A 21,172-nucleotide genomic window follows, 5' to 3' on the forward strand; every position below is an offset into this window, starting at 1 on the left:
CAGTAATGGTAAGAGTAGTAAAACTAGTTATACCTAATTATTTCTGTTCAGCTCACCTTTTAAATTTTTTAATGAAATTAATGAAACCATTTTTATCTATAAACACGTTACGCACACCGCGGCGTAGCGTAATGCATTCAATAAATTTCAATTATAAGCATTCGATGCGATCATAATTAGTAATGAAAAAGGACACAACATCGAATATTGGAGCAAACCGGGTGCATTAATAAGGCGACTATATTTGGCTGCGCATTAAAATTATCATTATAAAGATATGCGATGAACTGTTACTCTCCGACTCACTAACGCAACTTTTTACTTGAAGCTTCATTAATATATAATTAATAATTATTGTATAACTCAATTAAAGCTTTAAACGCGCAAAAATAAATCAAAACCTAACATAATCTAACAATTCCGCCAGTCGGCGTCAAGTTGTTATATGCAAATAATTCTATTTTTAATGGCTACTGAAAACATCGGATGTTGCGTGTTTTGATTTTGCATTGAAGTCTTTAACATTCCATGACTGGAGCTTTGGGCAACGAGCCATGCATGTCAGCGCTACCGTTTGAAATAAAACTACAATAAAAGACATCGTAGGTATACCCATTTATGGTGCGAGATATAAAATCAGCAAATGCAACAAAAAATCATATAAATATTTGAACTTTTATCTCTCGTCCAGTACGAATTCTTTGAGTAGATGCCGATCAAACCAGCGATCATTATTACTGCATCCAATTAGTTAAATTAGTATTCTGAGCGCATGCGTACCCGCTGGACGACGAACACGCCACAGACACTCTCCTTCAGGCTGTGACCACTCATACCAACTTCTTCTTATTCGCACGCGCGCGCCAACTTGATGTAGCGTTTTGTTGATGCGGCCAATGATGCCCCAACGACTCTAACAAGTGCAAGTGCAAGGTACTACATATTAAATAATGTGCGAAACATTTTAGAGCGAATTTACATTTAAGCAATCATCGTTTATTTTTATAGACGCATCTTAAGTAGCCACCCAAAGTAATAGCCATTCATCTAATGTGCCACTAAATAAAATCCGCGCAACCACTTTGCATTTTACGATCGATAATTACTTAATCTGCGTTTATTTAGTAATTAGCAAAGGCCCTCACTCCCGAAAATGTTTAAGGTTGGGGTAAGACGAATGTCATACTTCGGCGAATTTTGTTTGCGATTTTCATGCATAAATAAATATAAATTTCATTATGGGGAGTGTGCGCGCGCGCAAGTCGTAAATTACGATTATGATGGAAAGTTGTGGACCGTAAGCTCAGCGATTAAAGTATCGACGTCTTACGCGAGCTCTACATCAAAGAGAATTTTCCGAATTCGAATTTCACCGCGAGATGCAACAATCGGAACGAAGAACGAGATCATCGCGAGTTAATTAAAAGCCCGTCGTCTTACAGACGAAAACAGGATTTGGTAGTGTAGCTGTAAAGTTGATGCATGAAAGCGTCTTCTTCGCGTGTGTCGTATTAATGAAATTGTCAGTCAGAGGCGCCGATTTTATCGCGGTGCGCCGATTAAGCTATCACAAGCGATTTATGCAATTCATGCAAAGTCATACAAACAATTCATAATTGAATTTATTTGCGCTAGCTGCCCATTGAGATAATAAATTGTATTTTATATTGTTTCGTACAATATTTTTCGTGTGTAATAATAAAACGTAATTGCTTTACTCTTACTCTTTTCGAGTAACGACAGTGTAATGACTGCAGATAATAAGTGCAAGTAAAAACGTGTGTTGGTCGCTAAGAAAAACGAATTATAAAAATAACCTCGCCGCGAGATGCTACCGACGCGCGCGTGTGTGTGTGTTGTACACGACGATAACAGACACGAAATTATAATAATTTTCGGCCGACGGCAGAAACAATACCGGACGACGTGCGGCGCTTAATTGCCCATAATTAGGTCGTGTGGTCGAGCATCAAAAAAACAAAAAATACTGCACGGCACGGCCGACCGTCAGGCGCACACTTGGAGTGTTTGTTCTCACAGATTCGCAAACGCGAAATTTGTGAAAATGTGGCAAAAAATGCGAGGCACGCTTAATAGTTGTTCAAATTGGTTCCGAAGTGTTTTGTAAAGATTGACGTTCGGTTTGCGTTTTCGTTGCGTGATTGACCACTAGGTTTTTCAACGCTTACACCCTCAGGGTATTCAGTTTTCGGCGTAAGCGTGGCACATCGCATTGCTTTTTGCGAAAAATTCATTCATAAAACTAGGTAAAAGTCGAAAACATTCAATTATACCGAAAATAGCTCCAAATACGATGTCTAATTCGATTTTAATTGCAAGCTTTTGATAATTATGTTTAGTTTTCGCTAGATGTACGAAAATCAAAGTTAAAAAATATAAAAAAAAGATTGACAATTAAAAGCTAGACACACACGTGTGTGCGCCTGCAACACGTTTGCTTGCAACTCGTCGAAAATCAACCTGGAAACTAGTTCACCCTCAAAAGCATTTTTACAGCTCGCACAGGTATAAAATCCAGTATTCCAAAGACTAGGGGTGCGGTTCGAGCCACACAAAACGACGACCTACGATTTTACCCTCACCATTGATAACCTACCCTACCGGATATTTTATTCACGTACACATTCAAGGGAATGTTCAACAAGTTGTCGGTAGGGCGCACCACCAACCTAGCACCCTCAAGCAACACCAGTTTTAGTCATATTTTGGTTTTAAATGTATAAATTTATAGTTAAACTATAATGTTTCTGCACGATTCAAACCAGTCGCATATTTTTGTGAAATAATTAATATTTATCAATTAATTCTGCAAAAGTACGTTACATGCAAGGGTAAAGTCCAAGATGTTGAAAATTAAGGGGTGATATTTTAAGTTTTCACGCATCTCGTGATTTATGCGAAGTTCGTAGCGCGGTGCGTCCGCACCGAACGAACGTACCATCCGCACTGAGCACAAAACCGTCCATTGGTACCATAGGTTAGGTAGGGTACCAGCAATACCTTTGAAGGTGCCGTTCGCGCCGCGGCAGCGGGTGGAAGGGACTCGCATTCGGCGCGCTTTGCCATGCGTCTCACGTCTATGGCACGCGCTTACCCTCCTCACACGAAGGGTAAGCCGTAAGCTGCCTTTACCACTACACACCATCAGAGTGGGGGAGCGCCGGATAAAAAGCGCGCAGTGCGCCACAACCGGCACACACCGTCCTACGCTCTCGCGCTTACCACATCAAGCTCAAGCTTTTTCGCACGCGTCGTGAGTCCCCCTAAGTGTTTGTGACTTATCTTAAGTCAGTTCGTGCTATTAATTCTAATTCGATCGTGCTTCATGGCGATGACACTCGGGCATCAAAGCAACATGTACAACATTTTCGCCACTCATCAGCAGCACACCCCATCACCGGGCAACTGCGTGATTGTCTCCGGCAGTCAACCACATTTGACCAACACCAAGTCGGTGATTCAAGGAAAACGTCCGCTTGCACCCGCTCCGGAACGTTCATCGGTTTTAGTGAATAGCAACGGTGATCATTTGCGTTGCAAGCGCAAAATTCAATTCATCCCTCATGTGGGAGCTCCACAACAACCCGCCTCGGTAGCGAGGAGGAACGCCCGCGAACGTAATCGTGTGAAACAAGTGAACAACGGATTCGCCACTCTTAGGCAACATATTCCCGAAACCGTCTGCGCAACCCTTAGCCCACAGGGTGGTGCTGCAGGTCGTGGAGCCAATAAAAACTCTCAAAAGTTGATACGCTACGCATGGCTGTCGAATATATCCGCAGTCTACAGAGGACCATCGAAGATCACGATATGGAACTTGCATCTAATGCGGGTAGTGATAACAATCACGCTGATAACAGCAGTTACTACTCGATGAGTCCAAACGGAATGAACAACAGCCAGTTTTCTTACCCGATTTTGTTACCGACACCGTCCTGCAGCGAAGCATCGACATCTCCCACACCGTCGCAAACTTCCGAAAGCTTCACCAATCACTCGGTGCACAGCTTCAACAATTCGCAAGATTACGCCAACGAAAACTATGATCCTAACAATGCTGACGATGAGGAACTCCTCGATGTGATCTTCAGTTGGCAAAACGAATAAGGTTAGTACTTTTTTTCGATCAAAAATCGTTAATTTTTTTGCACCCCATGAAAAATACCTGCCGTACGCGTACGAGACGTGTTTTATTTTTTCGTCGTCTACCTGGTTTCATTTCCTTTTCACATACGTTCACCCCTGGAGGGTGAGTTTTTTTTGTGTTCGCGGCTGAATGGACTTTACGCGAGGGGGTCTCGCGACTCGGACTAGTTTCTTAAGATGCAAGCTCAAACAATACTGTCTGCATTTCAAAAAGTGCACTCAGAGAAAAAAAGCGCTTTCAGAAAGCTCAGAAAAAACAAGCACAGGATACAAGTTTGAGCAGCTTTTTCCTTCTTTTTGAATTTTGTCTAGACTGTCTGCACGCGAAGATAATTAAACGATTCCGCGGCAACCTACGCTAATAAAAAGCTCGCTTACTTTGAGGTCAACAATTTCTGTATCATAACTCGTTCTAATTTCTATCCTATCTCAACAATTCAAGTCCCCGCGACTCTCAACGTGTTTTATGACAAGTTTTTTTTGTGTGGATTTATTTCATTTCTAATAAAATTTCATTTTTTGTGTTGCAGAATCTCAAATGATACAACAACCAGAATCTCATCATTGAATCTCCACTGAAAACGTACAAAGTGCCTTTACGATTGTTAAATTGTTATGAATCTAGTCAACTGTTTATTGTGTAAATATCGTGTAAATATTGTTACTGATTAGTGTTTAAAAATGCAACTTCCTCACGCGTTTTGCGTTCTTTGAAGAATATAAACCTATTTTTGCTAAAAATCAAAACTTTTCTTACTTATTTTTTTATGTTCTCGTACTGATATAGTTCGTTTTACTGCTATACCTACTCTTAAGATTACTTAGTCTTAAGTCTGTCTTTTAAGTCTTAACTTTGACTCGTACTTATAATTTTATTCGAATTGTAAATAAACAACGCCGATCTAGATGATCGAAATAAACAAAATCATAAAAATTATTTTATGTTTTTCTTTTGCGTTTTTTTGTTAATTATTTCAGGTTTGATTGGTATTTTTGGCGGTTGGACTTTTTTAATGATTGCTACTTCGGTCCGTTTATTAACCGTTCAACCCCCTCTTTGGTTGTTGTTCGTTGTTCCTGACTGACAAGGTGTTATGTAAATGTAGCGTGGTGGTGCCGGTTCTGGTTGGGCGGTTGTTGGTCGCGCACGTGCACGTGCAGGGTGAGATTAGGCGCGTGCTGCATGTGCGCGCACACGTCGCCATTTCGTAGTTATGACCGGCTATTACAAATGTTGCTTGCGCTATGGTGCATGTAGATTATAAGCAATACACACACCTGCCCCTGTTGGCCCCTGGTCTTTCTACGAATGCTACTCATACCACGTGTGTCTGGATCACTTCAAGCATAAATACGCTATTAATGATTCTAATTTTATGCGTTTTTTTTTTAATTAGATTTGTATTGATAAATTTTTGAATAGATTACGAGTGTCATTAAAACTATTTCCAATTGGAAAGTTCTACAGGTATGCAATATAAAAAATACGCGCTGTGTGTCCCTGCATAATTGCACTAATTGATATAGCACAATTAAAATTGCACTTTGATTAAAACGTCGGTTTTGCCACGGGAGTGTCGCGACTTAACTCCCAAAGAATGGGAACTCATAAAAATACCTTCTCGCCCAAACAATTAACAACACTAAGTCTCCACTTCACTAATTTCATTTACTCAAAAAACTGGAATGCTCTTAATGGTGATGAGCTCCAGCTGCCAGAAAGCGCAGTAAAACGTAAATTTTTGATTTTTTGATTCGCTCAAACTACTAATTTTGAATGTTAAAGATTCATTTGGGGTGCAACAATGCAAAGATCACGAATATCATAACTGCTTAAAGAGGGTTCAAGGTGTGCGGCGTTTGTTTCGGTAATCGGCAGCGCGCATTGTCCTTAAACAACGCCTTTGTGTAAAATGAGCCAGGCACGCGAGTGATGCGCGTCGCGCCCACCGAAACAAGGCTGCACACGCTTGTTGCTTCGCTCCCGGTTTTTACTTCCATGCATTGCATTCGGGGCAGTGCACATTATAGGAAGTGGGAGGAAACCGACGGCTTCGGATGGAAACGCGTCTGGAACAAACAGCATTCTGCTTATTGTTAGTCTCTTCCGCTGCAACCCGACGCGAATATTGTCTTGCACTTGGTGGTGCGAGGGGACAATTGGGGAGATTTAGTCAGGAGAGCTACGAACTTCCTAGTTTCTTATCACGCATACTCAAATACTCAAATGTTCTTAGTTTCTTGCCTCAGGAATATCTTGAACAAAGTTATCTTGGCAAATCTTTTCGTTTTGCTCGAAGATAGACTAACAAAACGATTTTGATATTGCTTCTCATGTCTACCGGCATTGCGTAATGATCCTTGTAGAGATAACCCGAAAACCTTTGACATTTTTTTGATTTTCAGACATTTTTAAGACTATGTACAAATTGTACCGGCAACCACTTATCGCTTCTAGTTTTACTTTGCCCTTTGAGATGTCTCAGAGCGGCCGCAACTGCTCAAAGCACTTGAAAGCTCTTCCAACGTGTCGCACCCAATTAGAGATAGCGAAAACTGAGACCATTTCGAAATGGGTGGCCCTCATTTAATAAAAACATAACTAAGTCTCTAATAAAAAAATGTCCTTCCATTTTGAATCAAGATTTATAGAGACCTAGCATAGTAAAAATTCTCTAACTAGATCAATTGTTTTTATATTTTAGGCTAAAATTCTATTTTCTAGCTCTCTAGATTTATCAAATGATAATAAAATAACTGAAGGTGGTGGAAACGTGTCTCCGTTAGTGGTGCAATTAACCGCTTTTGTATAATAGTAAGTAAAACTTGTTTTTTAACTCCTCCGACGGTTTTTTAAGACTGATATAAATTGCTACTGATTCCGGTACAAATTTTTCCGAGATGCATTTCGATAGCGGCACTAAAAGTCGCGTATAAAAAATAATGATTGGCATGACTAGAAAAAGGCTTTTCATCCCCTGAAAAATGCCGATCGCGATAAAAAATCCGCCCCAATTTGGAAATACCAAAGTAGCGCTTTTGATCGAAGTAAAATTTTTAAAGATTTAAAGACAAAAGGTCGCAACTACAAACGGCAGTCGCCAATTAGGACCTTGTTAACAATTTGTTTACGACAGAAGCAATAGATTTCTCTTATCTCTGACCAAAGTATCCGACAGGAAATTATATATTATATTTCTTGTTGCATAAGGCAACAAAAACATGTTTTTGTATTTGACATAATGCGACAATAAAATTGCGAGAATAAAACTTGAGAAGTACAATGCAGACTTCAATTTGGCGTCAATTTTATGTTCGTCTTCGTGTGAAAGTGATGTCACTTTTTGTCGCTTGCAGGAAATTTCAGCAACGCATTCTGCATTATTTTTTACTGTTTTGTCTCCGGTATTATTTTCATACCCACATGATAAGTTCGAGTAGTTTTTGCACGCGCACGTAGTAATTTCGAAGAGCTGAAGCTTTTAGCTTCTTGAAAATGATCCAGATCCCGATCTCCACATCTCATACCTCGCCACCATAGCAATAAGAAACCGCAGACGACAAAAAAAGCAGCGATCGCCGGCGAGACACGCGCGTCGACCTTGTAGGTCATGCTTCGCTCATTTTACTCTTTACTCCTCGCAGCTACGTTTAGCTACGTGCGAGGCACACAAGAAAAAGGAATCGATTTTATATCTACTCATGTGGCAACTTAAGCCTTTATACATAAACCGCATTTTTCGGGGATGAAATATTTAGGTTAGTGTAATCGATTATTTATACTTTATAAGTTAAGGGTTGATTAGCATGATTTCTGAGTTTATCAAACAGAAACTTGCCGCGAAACACCCAAGGGCGCTGAGGGTGAGACGCCAGACTACCCTTAAATAGATGCTATAGACGTCTGGTGCGCAAGATTTACAACGGCGACACTAACGGACCGTAACAACCCCTTTAAATATTTAATACTTTAAAATCTTTAGCTAATAATCAATACTTGACTATTAATAATCATTGTTCTTGTGTTCTGAACTATTTTAGTTGTTTAGAGAGTTAAAGGGGTGCGTGTACCGAATAAAAACGAAAAGGGGCAATTTTTGAGAAAGCCATGGTTCACTGGATACCGGTCCAGTCGTGTTTCACGCTTCATCCATCCAAAACATGCCGAAATCGTATCATCCAGAGATCAATCTTTGAAAAAAAGATTGTTTGTCATTGTCTCACCGCACAAGAAACTTGGTCTGACCAAGTAACTATACATACGAAGGTATACATAAGTACGTGTAAATATACGTTCCAGGAGCTTTTACCGATGAAATTTACCAAATTTACCAAATGTAGTTGAAAATGTATACATTTCCCATAGTACTTTCACCGTAACTTACACCAAAAATGTGCAGAATATAAATTGATGATATTTTAATGTCTTCATCAGTTGGAGCTCGATGATAAGTTGAAACTCGTTGATTTATCTCTCTTCTAAGTTGCTAGGATGATACTGAAGACCCGATACGAGACCATTTCTCCTTCGTTCTGGTTGCATCATGCAGATAATGCCATAATCGAGTTGTTGATTGTCGTCGTCGATGTTTCCCTGTAATCAGCAAAAAATATCTACCTGATTTGTTGGGACGTTGTGAGAAAAAGTCCTCTCCAGTGCACATTCCGAACGCACGTCAGAATTTCCAAACCTTCTCATTCGAAATTTAAGTCAGCGTTCAAGTCGTCCTAAGTCCCGGTAGAGTATTTTGAATGCACTTGATTGACATGTTATGCAAAAGATCCGGCTTCAGTCGAATTGCATTCAGTGATCCGATCTTAGAACCTATATTCAGCAGTATATTCAGTATTCATGATTTCACATCCAGTACATACTTACGAGGAGATCCTACCAGTCGTTTGAATACGCTGGTACGCTGCATTTGGTGATTTTCATTCCATGACGGTCATAGAAGAGAATCGAAGGCCCGATGAATGCATAAAGATGATCGATGCGATTCGTTGACGCGTACAAGTTTATTTGACTCGAATGCCACACACAAAGAGGCTCCAAATTTAAATCACAACACAAAGATCTCCGAATGTTTTACATAACAAGCGAAATTCTTGTAATTGGCGTTATCAACTTATCAAAACTCTGAGAGTCTATAAATATGTTGATTTAATTAAAATACCTGATATTTCTTTTTATTTAGGTCAGAATTAAATACCAAATTATTACCATGATGAATTATGAATCTTTTGCGCTAACATATTCGTCGTCATCACGCGATATCTGCGTTCTTACCAGGGTACCATCGACAGGTCTACAACTTATTACAGGGGATTTCTGCGCGCGGCATACGAGTTTTCTCATTTTTCAATTGCAGCGACTTCTTAAGAAGGTCTGCACACGCGTGTAATTGCTAAGCGTCACACTGGGTGCGTGCATCGAGCGCAAGTGTTTAAAATATCACCTTTGATTGATTTTATTCGCTGTTTATTACATTCGTAAACTCGTCTTCCGTGAGTGTAAAAATTAACTGCTTTAAATCAGCCTGCAGAACCAGATATACCGAAAGTTTGTGTTACAATGTGGTTCGCACATGTAATTTCCTTCAGAGCGTTATTTTTGTTATCAAAGACGGAAACAACTACTCAGCCACCGTTGATACAACGGTTGGGCCCTTACCTCTTTATTTGTTATCGGTTCGGGGAGTAATAAACCCGCAAAGTGAGATAATTTACCTTAAAACCGCTGAAGAATCACTCGTAGACCATTTATCGGCGCCCGCCAAAGGTTATTCGAGAGTAAGCAGGTAGCAGCGTAATCTATACCGGATTACAACCAAATTATGACTATCTGTAATATGGTAAAAGCCGCCACAGAAAATCACCAATAGTTTGCTTCAAATGATGAGATTGAGTGTCGCTGGACTGCCGCAACTGTTGATCGTTTTCTTCATTTTGTTGCGTCGCCGATGAGTTCTCCATGAGTGCGGTGTCGTGTTGCTTTGTTTGTGCTCCCAATTTAACACTTTGTGTGGCTACGCGGTCAGTTTTGATGCTTGTAGATTTATGCGGCGACGTCCCGTCGATTATAGCCCCACGAGGGTGTTAATACAGACACCACGACGAATTGAAGCCGTGTGTCGAATATTTATAAGCCTGTGAAGATTTATTAAATCAACGTAATCATTAAATCAAAATGGCGAATTCACGGAAACTCAAACGACACACAGGGAATACGTTACAGAACGGTTCAAGGACATTAAAAATAGGATATTACGAATAAAATGGGCTCAACAGTACCTACCAATGTTTAGCGACGTGATGCTTATACTATTGTTGCTACTTACACTTTTTTTTCACGTTTAATTTATGGTTTTTGCACTTTTACATTTTTAATCTGCACCACGCGGCCACTCCATTTTTCACTATAAGTGCAGGTTACAAGTGCAGCTCGCGCGGGCGCTCGTAGTCACTGCCGGTCATGCGCGCGGGGCAGTCCTGCGCGCGCGGACGCGGCAGGTTGGTTGCAGACAGTCGGTTATTTTCAAATTTTAATATTTATTTCAAAACAAAATACTTTGTTTATTATTCGAATGCAAAATGAAACGATTTGCTAACAAGTGTAAGTTCATCATACTCGTATAGTATACCGACATGAAACACTGATAAAAGATGTGGTAAATATTTAACATTGTTTCCAATGAATTCAAAATAATATTCTGACAAGTCATTCAAAACTTAGAAAAGTACAAAAAGATTTCAAAGATAAATTCTTTGTGATGACTCTACATTAACTAGAATGTTGATGAAATTTACTAAAATATTTGATAACAGAAATATTTAGTTCAACATCATTAGTTTGCTTCTGAAATGAAACCGAGCAACCTATTAATTAATGCTTAATTATTTTGATTAAAATAGTCAAAACATTGACACGTTTGGAGGTAGCAATGTCTTGCAACTACTTTCAAAAGCTTGAATCCATTAATTTAAAATCGATAACAATCAAATATCTAAGATTTACCAAAGTTTGAGGATAATCTACGTATTTTTGAACTAGTTTTTAGATTTTAACTTGATTTGATAAACTTCTGGAGTTCTTAATGGGAAGGAAAGTACATAGTGAATATTATAGATCGAAAATTGAAAAATGTGTAATAGGTACAACGTAAAAGATGAAAGAGAACGCTGGGAATCCGACTCGTAAACGATATATAGGATGAACCGCCTTTGAAAATCATCATCAGCTCATTAACTTAGCTTGCGGGCGCATCTCATCAGCAACTTCTTCCGATTTTTGGCCCTAGACCGAAATTTTAAGCCAGTAAAAGTGTATCCATCGAAATCAAGCAAATAACTAATTGAAATGCGTGCCATTCTTTAATTGTTTCTTGTTTCACGAGTCAAAACAATCTAAAAATATTAGGGCCTGTAGACTGGATGTCCCATTCTGATTTTAGCTCTGTAATTTTAAATTTACAGATATGGCGTCAAACATTTTAAAAAGTCTTGAAAACATTTTTTAATTTAAAATTTTCTGAAGAAATTTTGATTTTTTCTTAAACTTGCTTTATTTTTGCGTTAATTGGTTGAAAATAGTATTGATACGTGCCTGTAAAAATGCGTTTAGTCCGGTTCTCATTGATTTATATTACCTGGTCGCACGTACAAGCGGTGTGCGTGTGCCGGACGCGTACGGCGCCGGATAAAACCAATAAACTTTTTAATATCGGCTACGAAATTATAAGGCGCGCGCACGCATGAAGAACGCCGACGGGATGAAAACAAGAGCAAACGCGCCAACATCCGAAAATAAACCCAATCAACCACAATGCTTTCTGCAATTGAACGATACTCGTAGCAAGGTGTAAAATTATAACTGTATTTCAATTTCCGATTCGGCGATTTTAAATTTAGAAAATTTTGAAGTCAATATCACTATTGTCAAGTCAGTGGCATGAGTCTGCTGCATTTTTTGATGTGACAGAGCAGCTACATTAAAAACTGATAGGTACAATACGAATCGAGGATAATGGGCGTCCCTTAAAATGCGGCCCACAAAGCAATGAGTGTATACAAATAGTGTACCTAATAATGACCGAAGTAAACAGAGACTTTGTGGCCAGGCTGCGGTCAGGCATTGTTGGCTTGTATCACTCCCCGAAGAGCCCATACCAATAAACCCACCGGGGCACATTAGACCACACCAGTGGCATTTTTGCACACAGAATGAGACCAGTGATGACCAAACAATTTTTACAAAATTAAATACGCTTAGTTTCAGGTTTAAGAAGTAAACATTTTGAGTATCTATTGCAAAACCACCCACAACTAACGTTGGAGGTTGAGATGTTAACTTACCACCGAAAATGACATAAATGACATAAATGACACACGCACAATATCAATGAGGAACTTTCAAATCTTTTACATCCTTCAATTTAAAGCAATCAGTATGTGGTCAGTGGCAGTAACTAGGTGGTCAGTATGTGGTCAAATCTGATGTCCTAATGTCAATTTTGTGGCATACTGTGAGATACAAAACAAATGTGGCCGATTTTTGAACATTTGGGTAAAGGAATAATGATATCTGATAGATAATAACAAACCACACGCGCGACAGCACGCGTTTTGCTAAATTTTTGTGAGGGTTGTGACTTGTGACATATGGCAGTCACCCTGTGGTGACAATTTAATTTAGACTAAGCAATCTTTGAAAAATTGAATCGATAAGAATCTCATGTTGGCAAAAATCATATACTTCAGATGCTTTGATAATATTCACATTAATTTTCTACATTCAGACATGTCCCATCTGTAAAAATAAAACAAATTTTAATTTTTGAAAAATAAGTTAAAATATAATACATGCATAATAAAAAAATATAATTAAATTCGTACCCACTCATCTCTCACAACACTTTAACATCACATCACATCATTCCACATCATAATAATTCCTAATTGTTGTTACAAGTTTAATTTACAGCCCATCGTAATAAGTCACAGTTTATAGCTTGTGGGGCGCATGCAGCGTGACAACGCCGACAACGATTTAACATTCCTCCAGAAACTATGCACTACATTACGGACTGAAGAAAATAATTAGAAGACTCTAAACGAAGAGTACGAAGAGTCGCATTTAATTGAAATTGTACTTAAATGAATGTTACATTTTCACATGATGCCCGTCCTCGCTTAATGTTTGCTTTATTTTATCTTTGATGTTCCGTCTAGCTCGGTTTAAGTTAATGAATGAAACGAAACATTGTGACATTGTCATGTCATGGAGATGGTCGATTTGCTCGACACATGAGTGCAGCAATTAGTCGCATTGTAAACTCTTGATATCTGAAGGAAGAAAGAAGTAGGTAGTAGGTAAGGAAAATTAATGTTATTAGTGACGTGTTAAATTTTACAAGAGGACATAAAATATTTATACGTAGTGTTATAGAATTTTTAATAAATAATTAAATTTGGTTCTTGGAAAGCAAATTAAATCCATAAAACGTCTTCTGATATCACTCAGTATAAAATTACTCATAAAAGTCTTAAGTGTGTCTGTAATAAGTAAAACTTAATATAAAATATTTTATTATTACACTTAGAAGGTAGAATGTAGATTTGTATCACTATCATCCCTTAATTTTATGATTTAAATTTTGTGTTGAGTGAAAGTGGTATTCAGTAATTAAAAGCTAGCTTAAGTAGGTACCATAAGTAGCTAGGTAATGTGGCATCAACACCTTTACAAGACGATTCAATAATATTCCTCGAATGTTATTCAAAATTCAAAAAAAATGCTTCGTTTTGTTGGCAAAATATGTAAATTTCTTGTTGTCAATATAAGTGAGACATATTGTCGATTACAAAAGAGCAATTTGTAGGTTTTGGCAATTTCTGAATTTCACTTAAAATATCTGAAGTTCGTGCAAAACCATGTGGATAATTTGAACAAATACACAATCACGCGGCAGGTTGGTTGCAGACAGTCGGTTATTTTCAAATTTGAATATTTATTTCAATACAAAATACTTTGTTTATTATTCGATTGCAAAATGAAACGATTTGCTAACAAGTGTAAGTTCATCATACTCGTATAGTATACCGACATGAAACACTGATAAAAGATGTGGTAAATATTTAACATTGTTTCAAATGAATTCAAAATAATATTATTACAAGTCATTCAAAACTTAGAAAAGTACAAAAGATTTCAAAGATAAATTCTTTGTGATGACTCTACATTAACTAGAATGTTGATGAAATTTACTAAAATATTTGATAACAGAAATATTTAGTTCAACATCATTAGTTTGCTTCTGAAATGAAACCGAGCAACCTATTAATTAATGCTTAATTATTTTGATTAAAATAGTCAAAACATTGACACGTTTGGAGGTAGCAATGTCTTGCAACTACTTTCAAAAGCTTGAATCCATTAATTTAAAATCGATAACAATCAAATATCTAAGATTTACCAAAGTTTGAGGGTAATCTAAGTATTTTTGAACTAGTTTCTAGATTTTAACTTGATTTGATAAACTTCTGGAGTTCCTAATGGGAAGGAAAGTGCATAGTGAATATTATAGATCGAAAATTGAAAAATGTGTAATAGGTACAACGTAAAAGATGAAAGAGAACGCTGGGAATCCGACTCGTAAACGATATTTAGGATGAGCCGCCTTTGAAAATCATCATCAGCTCATTAACTTAGCTTGCGGGCGCATCTCATCAGCAACTTCTTCCGATTTTTGGCCCTAGACCGAAATTTTAAGTCGGTATCCAGACATTAGACATCGAAATCAAGCAAATAACGAATCAGCTAATTGAAAAGCATGCCATTCTTGTTTCAGTGCGAGTCAAAACAATCTAAAAATATTAGGGCCTGTAGACTGAATGTCACATTCTGATTTTAGCTCTGTGATTTTAAATTTACAGACATGGCATCAAATATTTTAAAAACTCTTGGAGAAATTTTTTTAATTTAAAATTTTGTGAAGAAATTATGATTTTTTCTTAAACTTTAGCTTTTAAGCTTTATTTTTGCGCTAATTGGTTGAAGTTGGTATTGATACGTGCCTGTAAAAATGCGTTTAGTCCGGTTCTCATTGATTTATATTACCTGGTCGCACGTACACGCGGTGTGCGTGTGCCGGACGCGTACGGCGCCGGATAAAACCAATAAACTTTTTAATATCGGCTACGAAATTATAAGGCGCGCGCACGCATGAAGAACGCCGACGGGATGAAAACAAGAGCAAACGCGCCAACATCCGAAAATAAACCCAATCAACCACAATGCTTTCTGCAATTGAACGATACTCGTAGCAAGGTGTAAAATTATAACTGTATTTCAATTTCCGATTCGGCGATTTTAAATTTAGAAAATTTTGAAGTCAATATCACTATTGTCAAGTTGGGGGCATGAGTCTGCTGCATTTTTTGATGTGACAGAGCAGCTACATTAAAAACTGATACAATACGAATCGAGGATAATGGGCGCCCACAAAGCAATGAGTGTATACAAATAGTGTAATAATGACCGAAGTAAACAGAGACTTTGTGGCCAGGCTGCGGTCAGGCATTGTTGGCTTGTATCACTCCCCGAAGAGCCCATACCAATAAACCCACCGGGGCACATCAGACCACACCAGTGGCATTTTTGCACACAGAATAAGGCCAGAAATGACCAAACAATTTTTACAAAATTAAATACGCTTAGCTTCACGTTTAAAAGGTAAAAATTTTGAGTATCTATTGCAAAACCACCCACAACTAACGTTGGATGTTGAGATGTTAACTTACCACCGAAAATGACATAAATGACATAAATGACACACGCACAATATCAATGAGGAACTTTCAAATCTTTTACATCCTTCAATTTAAAGCAATCAGTATGTGGTCAGTGGCAGTAACTAGGTGGTCAGTATGTGGTCAAATCTGATGTCCTAATGTCAATTTTGTGGCATACTGTGAGATACAATACAAATGTGGACGATTTTTGGCATATTTGGGCAAAGAAATAATTGTATCTGATACCACACGTGCGCCAGCACGCGTTTTCTTATATTTTGTGAGGGTTGTGACATATGGCAGTCACCCTGTGGTGACAATTTAATTTAGACTAAGCAATCTTTGAAAAATTGTATTGATAAGAATCGTCATATTGGAAAAATCACATATTTCTGATCCTTTGATAATATTCACATTAATTTTCTATATTCAGACATGCGCCAACTGTCAAAATCAAAATAAACCTAAATTTTAATTTTAAAATTTTGAATTTTTGTTAGTAGAAATAAATAAAATACATCTATATATATAAAAATGAATTACTGTTCGTTAGTCTCGCAAAAACTCGAGAACGGCTGAACGGATTTATGTTATCTTGGTCTTGAATTATTCGTGGAGGTCTAGGGAAGGTTTAAAAGGTGAGAAAAATTCGAATAATTGCCGGGAAAATCCTCAAAACAGCTCTTTTCTATTGAATAAAATTTGACATTGAGATTCAATCATAGTTATAGTTAAATAGTTGAATTCGAGATGGCGCGCTGAAGTGCATTATTGACAAAACTTTATATAATTGATTTCTTTAAATTAAAATTGCTAATCTTATTGATAGAATTGACTCTTACAACGAGTATGTCTAGAACAAGAGAGTAAAAACGAATTATATTTTTATTCAACACTGCCGGAACGAAGTCGCGGGCAACAGCTAGTGCATAATAAAAAAATATAATTAAATTCGTAACTACTCATCTCTCACAACACTTTAACATCACATCATAATAATTCCTAATTGTTGTTACAAGTTTAATTTACAGCCCATCGTAATAAGTCACAGTTTATAGCTTGCGGGGCGCATGCAGCGTGACAACGCCGACAACGATTTAACATTCCTCCAGAAACTATGCACTACATTACGGACTGAAGAAAATAATTAGAAGACTCTAAACGAAGAGTACGAAGAGTCGCATTTAATTGAAATTGTACTTAAATGAATGTTACATTTTCACATGATGCCCGTCTTCGCTTAATGTTTGCTTTATTTTATCTTTGATGTTCCGTCCAGCTCGGTTTAAGTTAATGAATGAAACGAAACATTGTGACATTGTCATGTCATGGAGATGGTCGATTTGCTCGACACATGAGTGCAGCAATTAGTCGCATTGTAAACTCTTGATATCTGAAGGAAGAAAGAAGTAGGTAGTACCTACCTAGTAGGTACCTAGTAGGTAAGGAAAATTAATGTTATTAGTGACGTGTTAAATTTTACAAGAGGACATAAAATATTTATACACCGTAGTGTTATAGAATTTTTAATAAATAATTAAATTTGGTTCTTGGAAAGCAAATTAAATCCATAAAACGTCTTCTGATATCACTCAGTATAAAATTACTCATAAAAGTCTTAAGTGTGTCTGTAATAAGTAAAACTTAATATAAAATATTTTATTATTACACTTAGAAGGTAGAATGTAGATTTGTATCACTATCATCCCTTAATTTTATGATTTAAATTTTAAAAGTGTGTGTTGAGTGAAAGTGGTATTCAGTAATTAAAAGCTAGCTTAAGTAGGTACCATAAGTAGCTAGGTAATGTGGCATCAACACCTTTACCAAACGATTCAATAATATTCGTCGAATTTCATTCAAAATTCAAAAAAAAATGTTTCGTTTTGTTGGCAAAATATGTAAATTTCTTGTTGTCAATATGAATGAGACATATTGTCGATTACAAAAGAGCAATTTGTAGGTTTTGGCAATTTCTGAATTTCACTTAAAATATCTGAAGTTCGTGCAAAACCATGTGGATAATTTGAACAAATACACAATCATTCCGCCGGTGGCCAGAAATGTGTGCAATGCGACAGTGAGACGGACGATATTGAAATGTACAATTTAGCTGACAATGCCGCCGCTAATCGTTCCTTTATTCCCGCGTCATTGTCCGAATTGAGCGAGCTTGCAACGAAATTGTGAAGTTGACGTGCGGAAAATACGCTTACGGTCACTTCCTGCTACGATTTTTTTGACACTTTTTGACAACTCTTTCAATATTATAATAATACAACACAACAGTTACTTATATTTATAATTTTTTTGGTATCGTGTGGTATTTTTAAAAAATTATCAAAATTATTCAGAGTTATGAGCAGTAAATTTATTGTACCTATTTCATAAATATTTATAAAAAGAAACTTAATAAGTATGATTAGTAAAATTTCAACGTTTATATATTGAATATTTTAGTTTTTGAGATACAAATCTATTTGTACAATCGAGCAGTTCAGGTTTAGAGTCACATTATAATTAAGGGTTGGTCAAATATGCGCATTCCTTAAACACCCTTAAACGCCGCATCGAATTAACCACCCCTACGCTTCGTAATAACAACATTAAAAGGATGAAAATAATAATTTAGATTCGTATTAAAATGCCGCACCAAACAGTCTATATAAAATTGGAACTGTGTGAAAAAAAAACATTCTTCGAGGGTAGATTCAAATTATAACTTTCAAATGTGTTTAAATTTTGTTTAAATTCTCCTTCTACAACGTAGGTAAGTATCTTTGGAAAAAATGTTCAACACTTTATGTAAACTGCAAATTCTATTTAACCGTGAAAATCATCGTAAAGTTTTCCTGAAATTTTGTAGCCTTTAAAAAAAATCAAATGACAATAACGCACAATATCGCTGTGGTGGTTCTGCCATTTAAGCACCAATAACTTTGAAGTACTTCTTCAAGTGCTCAGCCGAATAAGTCATTGTTCGATGGTGTGTCGTATACTTTAGGCAAATATTCGTTTACTTGTACCATTAGTCTTGGTCCATGACCATCTGGTGACATTTAAATAATTTAAAAGTATTTAGAAACCTCATACCCAAAGTTTTCCTATCAGCTGATAATGCAACCACCTACTTGATACTTTTACAGACTCCGTGATGTCTCCAACGTCCTTTTAAATGATTTTAAAACTTTAAATGTCTGTTTCTGACCTGCATTGCAACATTGTATGTACCTGATAATGTTGGGGTGCGGTAAAGAAATTGCGTTTCGTAGAATTCCAGGTCGAAGCTTCGAAATTTGGATGCTTCAAGTGTTTTGTGCAATTCGAGAGTGAAAACGCACAATCGCGACAATGCCAACCAGGACAATGCTGTGCGAAGACATAATGCGAAACGGACGAGCGTTAAAACGTTTTATAAGGAACGAATGAAAAGAAGCATCATGTGTGTGCGTTTTGGCCGAGGGATGTTGTCCTGAAGCTCAATTTTTACGCAACCAGAACGTATTTATACTCTATTTATAATCTATTCAGGATTTTTAGACATATACACGTGTATATTAATTAGTTGTCTTCGCAGAAACTCAAAGGCACGGATCCTCTAGTATTTCCAAGTATCATCAACTACAATCCAGAAACCATTCAGGTTTTTGGCTAAATGTATTTAGATATGTTAATGCAAAATAAATTAGTATTTAGGGCAAATTGTCATTATTAACTTTTGGTTTCAGTTATGAGAATTTAAAAGAGAGCTACACCACTAATTAAATATATAAACACAAGAAAACGATTTCTATTATTTAGTTGATTTGTTGCAATGTGTAAAAGAGTAAAAAACTTTAAGAAAAAAACTGAAAAATATTTGAATAGGTCTTAATAACAGGCTCGTGACCATCTTATCGAGTTACTCGGATGTAAGGCGTTCTCGTTGAGTGTAATAAAGGGAGAGTTTGAAATTTATGATATTCGGTGCAAAATTTCCTATAAATTATGGTGTAAGTAAAATGGTTTAAGCGCTTAAATTTCATGAGCTATTGGCATACTGGAATTGATGACAACTTTTCAATATGACACAGGAACGTAGCGGCAAATCAAAATTAATAAGAAGCCGCCGCTGTTCAACTTGCATCTTCAGTTTTACCGCCTCGTATTTGCCGAAAATAGAGCTAGAACGTTACAAGAAAAAACTTTTTAAAAATAAAAGGGAGGCATTAACGTCTCAATTAAAAATCATTTACAACTTCATACATCAATAATAGTAAAATGTTTTTTCAAATTTAATTCTGAGCATAACTACTTGGGATAGATTTATAGACGTGGGTAATCTGTCATTGGCCGTTTAGTATTTTAATATACACCTTAGGCACTAACACTCACGCTCTTTCTAATTATTTCTAATAATTTTGAGGTTTTTTATGCAACGTAGCTAGAAAAAACATAAAAATTATGTTAATTAATGTTCTAAATTATTAACGAAATATATAAATCACATATGTCTGGAATTATTAACAAAAAACACGAGTAACAAGTAAAAATTAAAGTTTTTTCATATTTTTTTAAATTGGATTTGGAAAATTGAAACTTTTGCAGTAAAAATTCAAGTACTCATAAAATATTTATAGGAAAACGCTAAGAGGTACTTTGCATCTCTTTTAGACAGCTATAAACTTTGTATCCATAAACCAATTAAGACGTTAAAGCTCATCAAAATCGGGTTAAAGCAGATAAAGTTTAACGAGTAGTTAAAAATATCTAAATTAAATTGGAAAGTAATCAAAATTCAATTTTCATTTTAGGCTTAGTTTGTTAACAAGACGATGAAAGTTGAAGGAAATTTTGTGTGAGGTAGGTAAACCACAATTTCCTTGATTATTTTACGATGAAAGGAAACGTTTAAATTTTTCAGTTTTTACGGAAAGTAAAGTTTTGTGGCTTATTAAAGTTTCATCATAATTTATTGTGCCAACAGAAAACTTAGATAAGTTTAAAATTTGGTATATTAGCTAACGAGGTTTTAAATGCTTGCTGATTTTTTTTTCTAAACTAAAGTTTTAAAATTGAAAAAGTATTTTTTAAATACCTACAAAATAACCCTAAACATAGAAAACCACAAAAGTACCTATATCATAATTTTTTTTGTATTTTGTACTAGCTGTTGCCCGCGACTTCGTTCCGGCTGTGTTTAATAAAAATGTAATTCATTTTTACTCTCTTGTTC

The 21,172-nt window shown here is 36.5% G+C and overlaps 1 protein-coding gene and 1 long non-coding RNA gene across 2 annotated transcripts; one reads left to right on the forward strand and one right to left on the reverse strand.

Annotated features, from left to right (window-relative positions):
* The first annotated feature begins 3,213 nt into the window (after positions 1-3,213).
* LOC135791662 (achaete-scute complex protein T5-like) lies at positions 3,214-5,104 on the forward strand. The gene is given in 3 exon segments (XM_065302133.1): positions 3,214-3,749; positions 3,752-4,129; positions 4,698-5,104. Coding segments are annotated over 2 exon segments (780 nt in total). The 5' UTR covers positions 3,214-3,346; the 3' UTR covers position 4,129; positions 4,698-5,104.
* Positions 5,105-8,503: 3,399 nt separating this feature from the next.
* On the reverse strand, positions 8,504-10,581 carry LOC135791665 (uncharacterized). Its single transcript, XR_010548096.1, has 3 exons — positions 10,506-10,581; positions 9,047-10,314; positions 8,504-8,992 (listed from the first exon to the last, which is right to left on the reverse strand). It is a non-coding gene; the product is annotated as an uncharacterized lncRNA (long non-coding RNA).
* Positions 10,582-21,172: the final 10,591 nt, after the last annotated feature.

Source organism: Atheta coriaria, unplaced genomic scaffold (genome assembly GCF_025399875.1).
Source record: "Atheta coriaria isolate IRGN ID8LTWV9N9 unplaced genomic scaffold, Caltech_Dcor_3.1 hic_scaffold_5_pilon, whole genome shotgun sequence".
In the NCBI taxonomy this organism is placed as follows: Eukaryota; Metazoa; Arthropoda; class Insecta; order Coleoptera; family Staphylinidae; genus Dalotia; species Dalotia coriaria.